Genomic DNA, 10,592 nt, shown 5'->3' on the forward strand with positions numbered 1-10,592 from the left:
GGACACGTATCGAACACAGACCCAATCATCACGCGACATGTGTCGGTTGCACCTTTCCTTTTCCGTTACGTCTGTATATAAAGAGCGATCTACCTGACCTCTTATTTTCTTCTTTCCCTTTTCCTTAACAAATCCTTTCGATTGAGGTAGGATTGCGTTAATCTCTAGTCCACTTTCTTCTTCATTTCATTTTTTAAGTTGGTACTAATAATTGGGTTTTTGAGTGATATTCTAGCGTACAGTTCAGAACTGTAATTTTCGGTACATGTTGAATTTGGTGTGTACTGTGAAAGTTTCGATCTTGGATTGTGGTTAATTTGTGCTGGGATTGATTAAGATGAGCTTAATTTGGAGTGTTTTTTTTGCTCTGCACAATTTGGTGGTTAATTTGTTTAAAGTCCGTAGCTTTGCCGCTGATCGCTTTCTTGTTCGATTTGGAGGTTGCGTGTCAGTAGTGGTTTTATTTTATTTTGTTTTTTAATTTTTGTGACAACCAATAGAGGTCGTATTGTGTGCCTTAGTTATGTGTCAGTTTATTGTTTGTTGGGTTTCAGTTGTGGTTGATTTGAGCTTGTTATTGCGCTTTTACTGCGTTGGAGGTTTGCCTTAAATTAGGGTTTTCGTTGATAACTTTGGCTAATTATATTTTGGGGGTTGGTAGCTTTTCAAAATGTGACTGCTGTATTTTGATCTTGTTAGTTCGATTATCTGCGTTAATTAATTGAACCGCCGATTGATCTGATTGTATTTGACTTTGCAGAATCCGAATAATGATTTTCTTTGAGCTTCAATTGTTTTGAGCGGAAAAGGAATGGTTCATTCAGGAAGGTGATGCCTGAAAGTAGCTATACTCTAATGTTGATCATAGCTTGGGTGATTTATTTCAACCAAAGTAGTTGAATTTAAGAATTTACTAGAAAACTTTCTGGCTTTCGGTCTTGTCAATTTTTTCGAAAGTTCGTGATTGTCAAAGGGCTGCAACTGGATAGTTATTTGGATCCCAGCCACTGAGCAGCTCTGCCTACTACAATTGGCCATTCTTGGATGGCTGGAGAAATGGCACAATCATCATTGAGTTCTGGTATATTTTTTGAAGGAGATGGGCCATCTCGGGTTGTTGGAAATTCTCGGAACTCGTTGAATGCATTACCTGGACATGCACATGGAATAATGGACCAGGTTTCCGGTGACGTTAGCAAAACATTTCTGAACAGTGTGGCAAGTTCTGGACCCAGTGTTGGTGCTAGTTCTCTGGTCACTGATGCAAACTCTGGACTTTCAGGAGGACCCCATCTTCAGAGAAGTGCTAGTATTAACACAGAATCTTACTTGCTCTTGCCAGCCTCACCGATGTCATTCTCTTCTAATAACATTAGCATTTCTGGCTCATCTGTCATGGATGGATCCTCAACGGTGCAGCGAAGCTCCAATCCAGATCCCGGTTCACAACAAGCCCGACAAAGTCAGCAGCATCAGGGGGCTTCAAGCGCCACATCTTTGCCTACGTCACGCATGGGTCAGGTTCAGTTCCCTGGTGGTCAGAGAGTTCCTAGTTCTTTTTTCCAGGACCCTACTAATATATCTCAGCTGCTAAAGAAACCCCGTTTGGATATCAAGCAGGAAGATATTTTGCAACAGCAAGTTTTACAACAGTTGATGCATAGACAAGATCCCATCCAGTTACAGAACCCAAATCCCCAAATGCAAGCTCTGATGCAGCAACAGAGGCTAAGACAACAACAGATTTTACCATCTTTATCCCCTATGCAGAGGGCTCAGTTTTTACAACAGCAGCAACAGCAGCAGTTTCTTTTAAAACAGCATCTTCAACAACAGGGAGTACAGGCTGCATCTGGAATTAAGCGTCCCCATGACGGTGGTGTATGCTCACGTCGGCTAATGCAGTACTTGTATCATCAGAGACAGCGACCAACAGTGAGTCATTTAATAAGTATTAACTTTATCTAGTTAAACTGAAACATATTTTCTCCTGCTGCATTTGTAATAATTATTTCATACTTGTACACGTGCGCATGAGCTTGTTATTTATTCTTCTCTCTTTGTTCCTATGCAAGTTTGTTTTGTAAATATCTTGTAATCCTGTGTCATATTCATGTGTCTTGTCAGGAAAACACTATCGCATATTGGAGAAAATTTGTGGCTGAGTACTACTCTCCACGAGCTAAGAAGAGGTGGTGTCTGTCCCTATATGATAACATCAGGCATCTTTCACCTGGTGTGTTTCCCCAGGCAGCAACGGTAATTATCTTGGCGCATGTTACTTCACAGAACATTTATCTTTTGAATTAACTGTTTTATTGATGGTTATTCATCATGACGCGTCTTCTTTCAATGTAATGATGCTATTTTTAATCCATTCATTGTCCTCCCAACAGTATCTAGAATGAGATGCTGATAAAATTATTCATGTAATTGCTGCTGTTGTTGCTTCATTTTGTTCAGGATGCATGGTGTTGTGACATTTGTGGTTCAAAATCTGGAAGGGGATTTGGTGAGTTTATCTCAATGCTACATCTGCTGATAGTGGATATTTCACATTGTTTGTGGACTTTGTTCCTTTGTTATTATTGGTTTATCATTTGATGTATCATGTCATTGCCAATTGAAATTGGCTATAAATTCGATAATTTCATTTACTGGTTTTTATTATATAACTGATAACAATGGTTAGCCGCAAAATCATGATTACCACGGGAAAGAAAAACCTGTCATTTGCACTATCTTGTTTAATGGAAGATCATATGTTGATGATTGAATTGACTCAAGAAAATAAACCATTATCTTCAAAATTGTTTGGAAGTTGGCAGTGCAAGACTAATACTTATTTGATAACTATTATTCTAAATGTTAATGGTTAATACCAAATTGCAAGTTGTTTGTTCTTTTTTCAAAAAAATTTCTGAGCTTCATAATTTTGCTTATTTGGTTTTCTTTTCCTTTGTTTTAGTAATTCCATCCCTTGTGTGTCCTGGGAAGATGTGAGAAGTTAGACTTTGAGGGGTCTTTGTCCATGTTTGGTAGCTATAATTCTTTATTTATGTGCAACGTGAGGGTAGAGGGACTAGTCCTCTCTGATTTAAGCTATTTTTTTTATTTGAATAAATTATGATCAGAAGAGTTTCAGCAGGTTTTTACTGTATTTTTTATGGCTTGTGTGTTTTAGATCCAATTTAGATAAATTCAGTGCTCACGTGTACTCTTTGTTATGCCAACAGAAGCAACTTCTGAAGTGCTCCCTAGACTCAATGAAATAAAATTTAGTAGTGGTGTTATAGACGAGCTTCTGTATCTGGACTTCCCTCGTGAAAATAGGTTTCCTTCTGGAATGATGATGCTGGAGTACGCAAAGGCAGTCCAAGAAAGTATATACGAACAATTCCGTGTGGTTTCTGAGGGTCAGCTTCGAATTATCTTCACACCGGATTTAAAGGTAACTTTAAAAAACTGAAAGTACTGTCAGATTTGTCCTCATGTAGGCTTATCACTTATGTTGTAAAAACTAATATTCCTTTTCAGATTCTGTCTTGGGAATTTTGTGCACGGAAACATGAAGAACTCATTCCTCGTAGATTAGTTGCACCTCAGGTAAAAGTGTCTTGATTATTTTGGCTGCTTCAGTCCTTTATCCAACTGGTTTATATCTATGTAGCATGGTATTAATTTGTTAAGCAATATATCTGGGAATTTATGGAATAAACTTGTATCGGCAGGTGAATCAACTGCTTCAGGTTGCACAGAAATGCCACGATACAATATCTGAAAGTGGACCAAGTGGCATTTCTCCACCAGATTTACAGGCAAACAGTGCTATGTGAGTTTCGAAAAGCACTTTCGTTAACTTTCATTTTATTGACCTAATCTGAGCGATGTAAGGATGGCCATTGTGAACTTCATTCGTCTCTTTATGTTGTTCTGTAAAAAGGTAAAATAAACTTTAAAACTAGAATTTATCATCAAAACTCCTATTTCTTCTTTGATGATTGAGAAGTTTGTCTTTCGGACTTTTCGTGTTTGAAGGTTGTGCGTGGAAGAATTTGGCATCTTCTAACGAGTGATAAAAGAGTGACATCATTCTTTTTCCCTTGTTTTCTTCTCGTTTACCTTTTCATTTTTATTGTTATTGGTGACGTGGTTCACTCGTTAAGGGTTTTCCGTTCCAGCAGGCTTGAACAAAACTTTTTGGCCAATTTACATTTGTATCAATATCATTTACTCCCTGTTCTTGCATAAGACTAGTTTCTGCGTTTCTGACACCTACCTACCCAGGCCCCAAAAAAAGATGACAAAATGACCCTGATATATATCTGAATATTTCATTTCAATACATATCTGCTCTATTGGGTAGCTTCTCTCATTTACCAAGTCATAAGAAGTTGTCCACTCAATTACAGGATTGTCACAGCTGGGCGTCAGCTTGCTAGGAGTTTGGAGTTGCAGTCATTAAATGATTTGGGATTTTCCAAAAGATATGTTCGGTGCCTGCAGGCATGTGTCAAGCTTTACAAACTACTTATTGCCTTTGGTCATTTTCCGAGATTTTTATTTATTTTCTTTAGCAGATTGCAGAGGTCGTCAATAGCATGAAAGACCTGATGGGATTTTGCAGAGAACAAAAAGTCGGGGCTATTGGTATGAACTCATTGCCACTATTTTCTAGTCAAATTTGGTGTGGTGGGAAATCTTTCCTAATCATAAAATCATATGAAAAAAGTATAATATTGGTAATAACATATGAAGTCTGATTTTTTATTTCTAACAATTGCCATGCAATACTATACATATGGTAAATGCCAACCTGATTTCCTCATGATTTTAGCCCATGTAAAAACATCCAGACAGCACGTGATGTTCATTGTCAGTAATCTAGTTGAAACTTATTTTGCAGAGGGCTTGAAAAACTTTCCTCGCCGTGCCATTTTATCCAATGCTCAGTTGCAAGAAGTGGAGCGGATGGGAGGTCTGCAGGATCTGCCAACGGATAATAATCTAATGGCATTGCATACTGGGATCAACGGTGTAGCTAATAACCATCTGCATATGGTTGGCAACAGAGCTTTGAGTGTCTCGGAACAAGCTGCTCTTGCATCAAGTAACTACCAAAATCTGCTTATGAGGCAGAATTCAATAAACTCCATCCATAATTCAATGCAATTCGAGGGATCTTCTCCTTTCAGCATTTCCAGTCAACCTTCATCTTCAATGACGCCAAGGCCGTCCAGTATTATTCCAGGAAGCTTGCAGAGTCCACCGGTAGGTGGCCTTTTAAGCAGCCAAGTGCCACAGCAAGGCAGTTCATTGCAACAGCAAATGTTCCAGCAATTGCTGCAAGATATGAACAATAACAAGAACAATAAGAGTGCAGTGGTACGCCCACCGAGCAGAAGCAATAGTTTTAGAGATGCTTCAAATGGTGAATCTTCCGCTTCAGCTCACAATGTTGGATTCGGCCAAACAGCGTCCGAATCGCCACAGAATCTTCATTCATCCTCCGGGATTGTTCAAGATATTACCCCTGAGTTTTCAGTAAATGACTTTTTTAACAGTGATCTTGATGACAACATGAACTTCAGCTGGAAGGTCTGACTAAAATAGGTGTTTTCTTGATGTTTCAAATACTGGCATGGAATGAGAATGAAACCCTGAGGATTTGTTATTTGTACATGCTGCTTCTAAACGTTATCATTCGGATTGAATTTTCTGTATTCTCTTTATGTTTCTTGTGATGTTCTTCTGTGGTGGTACATTTGATACTGCTAATTTATTAGCTCAATGTTTTTATTTGCACAGTCCTGTTAGTTGGGGCTCTTGGGTGGAATTCAACTCAACTCTAAAAATTATAATTTTATTACATCTAAAATTTCTGTTTAATTTTTTCTTCCAATAATTCATTATTAACTGAAATTTTAAATATATATTCTGAACATATATAATATAGCTCATCCCTTTGATTTGTCTGAACTCTGCCTAATAGCTCTACTTTCAGAATTCCACCAAAGGTGGAAACGGGTTCAGGGAGCTTAAATGTGTGCAATTGATTCTTCTGTTCCATTGATAAAATGAGAGAATTGATCATTAGGCATCCCTCAGCAAAAATTACAGCAAATGCAGACACAGTAAACGAGACAGAAATATAATTTTTATAGCCAAGATCTGAGTTCTCATGCCACACCGGACTGTGATCCTTAGCAGAGCTCATAGTTATAACTTAGTTAAAATCATTTACCAGAATTCATGTTATCTCGAAAAAGGCCATGCAAATCATTTCAGAGTGATGCCAATAAAACAAGAATCTGTACAAATGAATCTAAAAAATAGACAAAAGAACACCGCACCATGAAGTGATAAAACCAACCTGCGCCATTGGAAATTCAGGGGAAGAATACGTCCATACAAACATGTCGTCGGAATATTCATGAACGTCTGATGTCAATCGGATCTTAGAATAGCCCACATGAAATCTCACTGCCTTCGATGAATATATGGGGAGATCAAACTCATATACTGTTTTGAATACAATTTCGGAGGTCAGTTTGAAAATAAACATGCAGGGGTATGAAACTAACCACCGCAGCAAGGTTTATGCTCACCTTGGAATGGATGGACACGGACTTCAGTGATCAAACCAAACCTACCATCCAATGCATATATCAATGTCTCAGACTCCATAGGATCAGTTTGACCCTTGCTTGACCAATACTAATCCTCCCTCCCATTGACCACGTCACTTGGCTCCAAAGTATTCTTGATTCTTTATTCAGGATGATTATCTGTGCTGGACGCACAAATAGCGTCTGCTATGCGATTTTCTCCCGTAGAACTGAAGAGGTAAGACATCGACTCAAGGATTCTTATGCTCTATGTTCCCTCTCAAGACGATCCCATTCGGAAGAATCATTCGTCTTAATTTTCGGAGGTTGAAACTTGTCTGTGATTTCAACAACGTGATTGAACTTTGATATCTCAGGGAAAATTCTTAGACAAATCTGCTTACAAAGCCCATTTGAGATTACTGCATAGTTGTTATGAATACAATATAAGTGAATAAGAATGTAACAAATCGTCGCTTTGTGACATCAATAAATAATGTCACTTTATCGGTTATCTCATGGAAGCCACACTAACGACACTTTGCATATTAAGCTCTGTAGTTTGTAGTTCGATGAACAATGAAGGAGAAAGATTTCCCCCAAGTCATTAATTAATCAAGCGTACGTACTGTATTATGTGGTTCAAGTCTACCAAAATATCCTTACAATAATGAAAGCAATCTAATCCTAATTTACAGTTCAGATTCAAAATATATGCTGATAATATCCTAATTAACTATTGGATGAGCATTAAAATATTCAACACGCTCACCTAGCGAGTTTCATATCCGTATTTAATTTTCAAGATTTATTGAAATAATTTGCTATACAAAAACATTGTATGGTTTCATAGGCTCTTTCAGACTTGCCTCAACCCTCACATCCCGCCATCACAATAAAACCCAGTGTCCGCATTGAGAATAGTAAGTAGATCATACCCAAAGACATGAGCTAGATCCATAGTTAGCTAATATCCACACCACGCTCACTTCACAAATGATAAAACTAATAACTCTAGTTGCTTAAAGAAAAAAAAGCATCTTGTTTGGTCTTAAGGCCCTAGAAAAATGTTATATGTACAATCAAAGTTTTTTAAAGGTAGTAAACTTGGACCTAACTCCACCTCAAAAGCTAGCTCAAGAAAAGAGTTGTCTTTGTGAAACTTTATCCAACCAATATGAGACATATTTCAACACACTCCTAGACACCCAGGAATAAACATCTGGGGCGTGGAGATATTAACGGGTGGTCCAACTATGGGAAGTCCAACACATAACGGTAGACCTGACGTTGATAACATTTTAAAGTTAGTGGACCTGGACCTAAACACACAGTTATACGTTCCTTCTGAAATTTCAAAACTATCTCAAAAACTAAGAGAGATTATAAATAGCACTTTGAACATAAAAATAATATTTTTTCATTAGTCGGTCGGGTTGGAGATCCGTCTCAAAAAATTGACTCATAATACGTCTCATAATCCACCAACTCAGGCACCCCTTGAGAGCAACTCAAAATTCATTTTGTTCCTCCTTACAACTACATCTTCGCTCTTATTCTTCGGAAGAAAGTGAGAATGTAAGTGAGATGATCTTTGCTAGGCAAATGGAGAAATAATATCTCTTAGTTTTTTCTTAAAAAAAAACTGTTAGAATTGGTTTCGGGGTGTGTGGAACTGCTTTGATTCACTTGACAGGGAATCGATTTGGTAATGTAGAGACCTTTACCCAGGTCACCTATTAATAAGAGGTTAAAACTTAATTAAGCATGCAATTAACATAATCAAAGATACACTTCGGAAAACCAAATAAATACTGGACCGGCAAAATACAACTAGTTTAAACAAATCCAAATAATACAACTCAATCGAATAAAACTTATTACAATAAAACCTAGCAGCTAACCCTGCAACCGCATCCTGGTCACCAACCCAAATCCCTTGAAGACCTACCTGCAACTGTCCCGACGAATGAGGTGTCTAGACAACACAAAAAACACTAGACGTGAGCATAAGGCTTAACACGCTAGTACGGGTAAACATACAAACATGATGCATGCAAAATAAAATGTTTGGGTATCCATATCTGGGATATACTGAACCAAATTGCTCAGACTCGAGCTTAGGATATGAGCTGTAGTTTCGAGAAATCAAACCACTGGGCCCAACCACTCACTCCTAACTGGACGTGGATCAAGAATGTCCGCGGATCACTAGAGTCGACGCAACCCGTCGGTCGGCAAGAGCCTCAGTGTCACAACGTCCTAACAAGGGCTGAGCGACCCTATACTGGCTCATCTCAAATAGACACAAGCTCAATATGGTATGCACATGCAACATAATATCTCAAAGCAGTAACATACAATCATGGCAAATAAATGCAACACATAAGCATGCATACCCGCTGGTAATCTCAATCAGTACTTACGTACCTTACTAAGGCAGTCCTTGAAACACCACTATAGGTTCCAAGCCTACAAGTCAAATAACCATGCATAAATGAACATGATCTAAAAATCTTAACTAAACTATTAATAATCCACAATTATTTTAGGGATCTCGGACCATACATGCGTCTGTCTTCAGTTCGCTGATGGCGATGGCCCCACAACTTGGGCACAACTCTGCTATTATCCAAAAAACGACTCGCCAACTCCCGGACCGACCTAGGTGGCTAGAAACACCCTAAAACACCTACTAAAAGAGAAGAGAGAAAAGATGGAAATGAGCAAGTAATAGGGCTCTCGGATCCCCTATATATGCTGAGTTCAGACGATCCGATCCCCAAGTCGGATCGTCCGATCTCCATAGATTGCCATGTATCACTCATTTGTGACATCTGTCTGAACAGGATATCAGATCGTCCGATCGCACACTTCGGATCGTCTGATCTTCTCATGACATCACCTTGATTACCTCATCACTTGGACAACTGCCCTAGTTGAGTTCGGATAGTCCGATCTTGCGTTCGGATCGTCCGATCCCTTCACAGCTTCCGAACCCAACTGATCTTCCGAACTCCCCCTCTTCGGATCCTCCGATCCAGGGGTTCGGACCATCCGATCTCCCTGATCACTTGAAACCCTTCGGATCATTTTCGAGTGTTTTGAATTCATTTTTGAACTCCTCAGACCCATCTGGAAATCTCTTAATCATGTTTTACCCATTCTAACCATGATTACTACACAGAGGCGGAGGCACATATCCCCTTAGGGGGGCCCTTCCCCCCCCCCCCCCCCCCCCCCACATTTTTTTTTATTTTATATATATATATATATATATATATATATATATATATATATATATATATTGGTTTTGTTTGGTATATTTTTTAATAATCTTTAATGGGTCATGCCCCATTTTTTTAAATATATAATACATTGACTTCTCAAATAAAATAAGGTAATTTATTTTAAGTGACGATCAACCTCTCTTTTTTATGGGATATTTGATTCATTTTTTCTCTTAGACTCTTCCGAGTGGCCGACCAATACAGTGACACACAACACCCAATTAAGATTTAAGGTCATTTTGCCTTAAACAAAAAAAAAAAATTAAGGGCATTTCGTAAATGATTTTAGGTTTTTTTGTGTATTTTTTTCTTCATATCGTGTTTTTTAAGTCATTTTTTTTTTCAAAAAATTAGGTTTTGGTTTCTTGAGAGCATATATTTCTTAATTCTTCTCTTTATTTTTTTCTTGTTTTAAATCTTTGTTTCATTTAATCATGGGACAACACATTTGATATCAATGTTAGAAATACTAAAATTTATTGAAAAAAATGAAATTAGCATTGTTAATTTTTGCGTCTTTGATTATTTTTGTTTGACTATTTCTATCTGTTGAATAATTGGTCGAAAATATTTGTGGATAGCAATGTATTTTTTACTATATTCATGAATTATAATGTAATTTAATTGATAAAGATATAGTAGATAATGTTAAATAAACTAGCAGAAAATTGAATGCAATGAATTTCGTTTTATC

The 10,592-nt window shown here is 37.8% G+C and overlaps 1 protein-coding gene and 1 pseudogene across 2 annotated transcripts; one reads left to right on the forward strand and one right to left on the reverse strand.

Moving 5' to 3' along the window:
- Positions 1 to 108: 108 nt before the first annotated feature.
- On the forward strand, positions 109 to 5,869 carry LOC140894763 (probable transcriptional regulator SLK2). Of its 2 annotated transcripts, none has more exons than XM_073303374.1 (10): positions 109 to 146; positions 761 to 1,935; positions 2,128 to 2,259; positions 2,464 to 2,512; positions 3,237 to 3,451; positions 3,538 to 3,606; positions 3,732 to 3,832; positions 4,413 to 4,506; positions 4,581 to 4,650; positions 4,907 to 5,869. In XM_073303374.1, the coding sequence occupies exons 2-10, from the start codon at positions 1,045 to 1,047 to the stop codon at positions 5,602 to 5,604; spliced, it is 2,319 nt and encodes a 772-aa protein (XP_073159475.1). In that variant the 5' UTR covers positions 109 to 146; positions 761 to 1,044; the 3' UTR covers positions 5,605 to 5,869. The 2 variants fall into 2 exon arrangements, with proteins under 2 accessions (XP_073159475.1, XP_073159476.1); XM_073303375.1 differs by lacking the exon at positions 109 to 146 and adding an exon at positions 243 to 261.
- Positions 5,870 to 5,872: 3 nt separating this feature from the next.
- Positions 5,873 to 7,499, reverse strand: LOC140861660 (F-box protein At4g00755-like; annotated as a pseudogene).
- Between the last annotated feature and the right edge of the window lie 3,093 nt (positions 7,500 to 10,592).

This window comes from Henckelia pumila, chromosome 4 (genome assembly GCF_033568475.1).
Source record: "Henckelia pumila isolate YLH828 chromosome 4, ASM3356847v2, whole genome shotgun sequence".
Classification (NCBI taxonomy): Eukaryota; Viridiplantae; Streptophyta; class Magnoliopsida; order Lamiales; family Gesneriaceae; genus Henckelia; species Henckelia pumila.

Coding starts and splice junctions, on each gene's coding strand:
- LOC140894763 (XM_073303374.1), top strand. CDS start 1,045: ATGGCTGGAGAAATGGCACAATCATCATTGAGTTCTGGTATATTTTTT. Junction 2,260..2,463: donor TGTTTCCCCAGGCAGCAACG/GTAATTATCTTG, acceptor CATTTTGTTCAG/GATGCATGGTGTTGTGACAT. Junction 3,452..3,537: donor TCTTCACACCGGATTTAAAG/GTAACTTTAAAA, acceptor ATTCCTTTTCAG/ATTCTGTCTTGGGAATTTTG.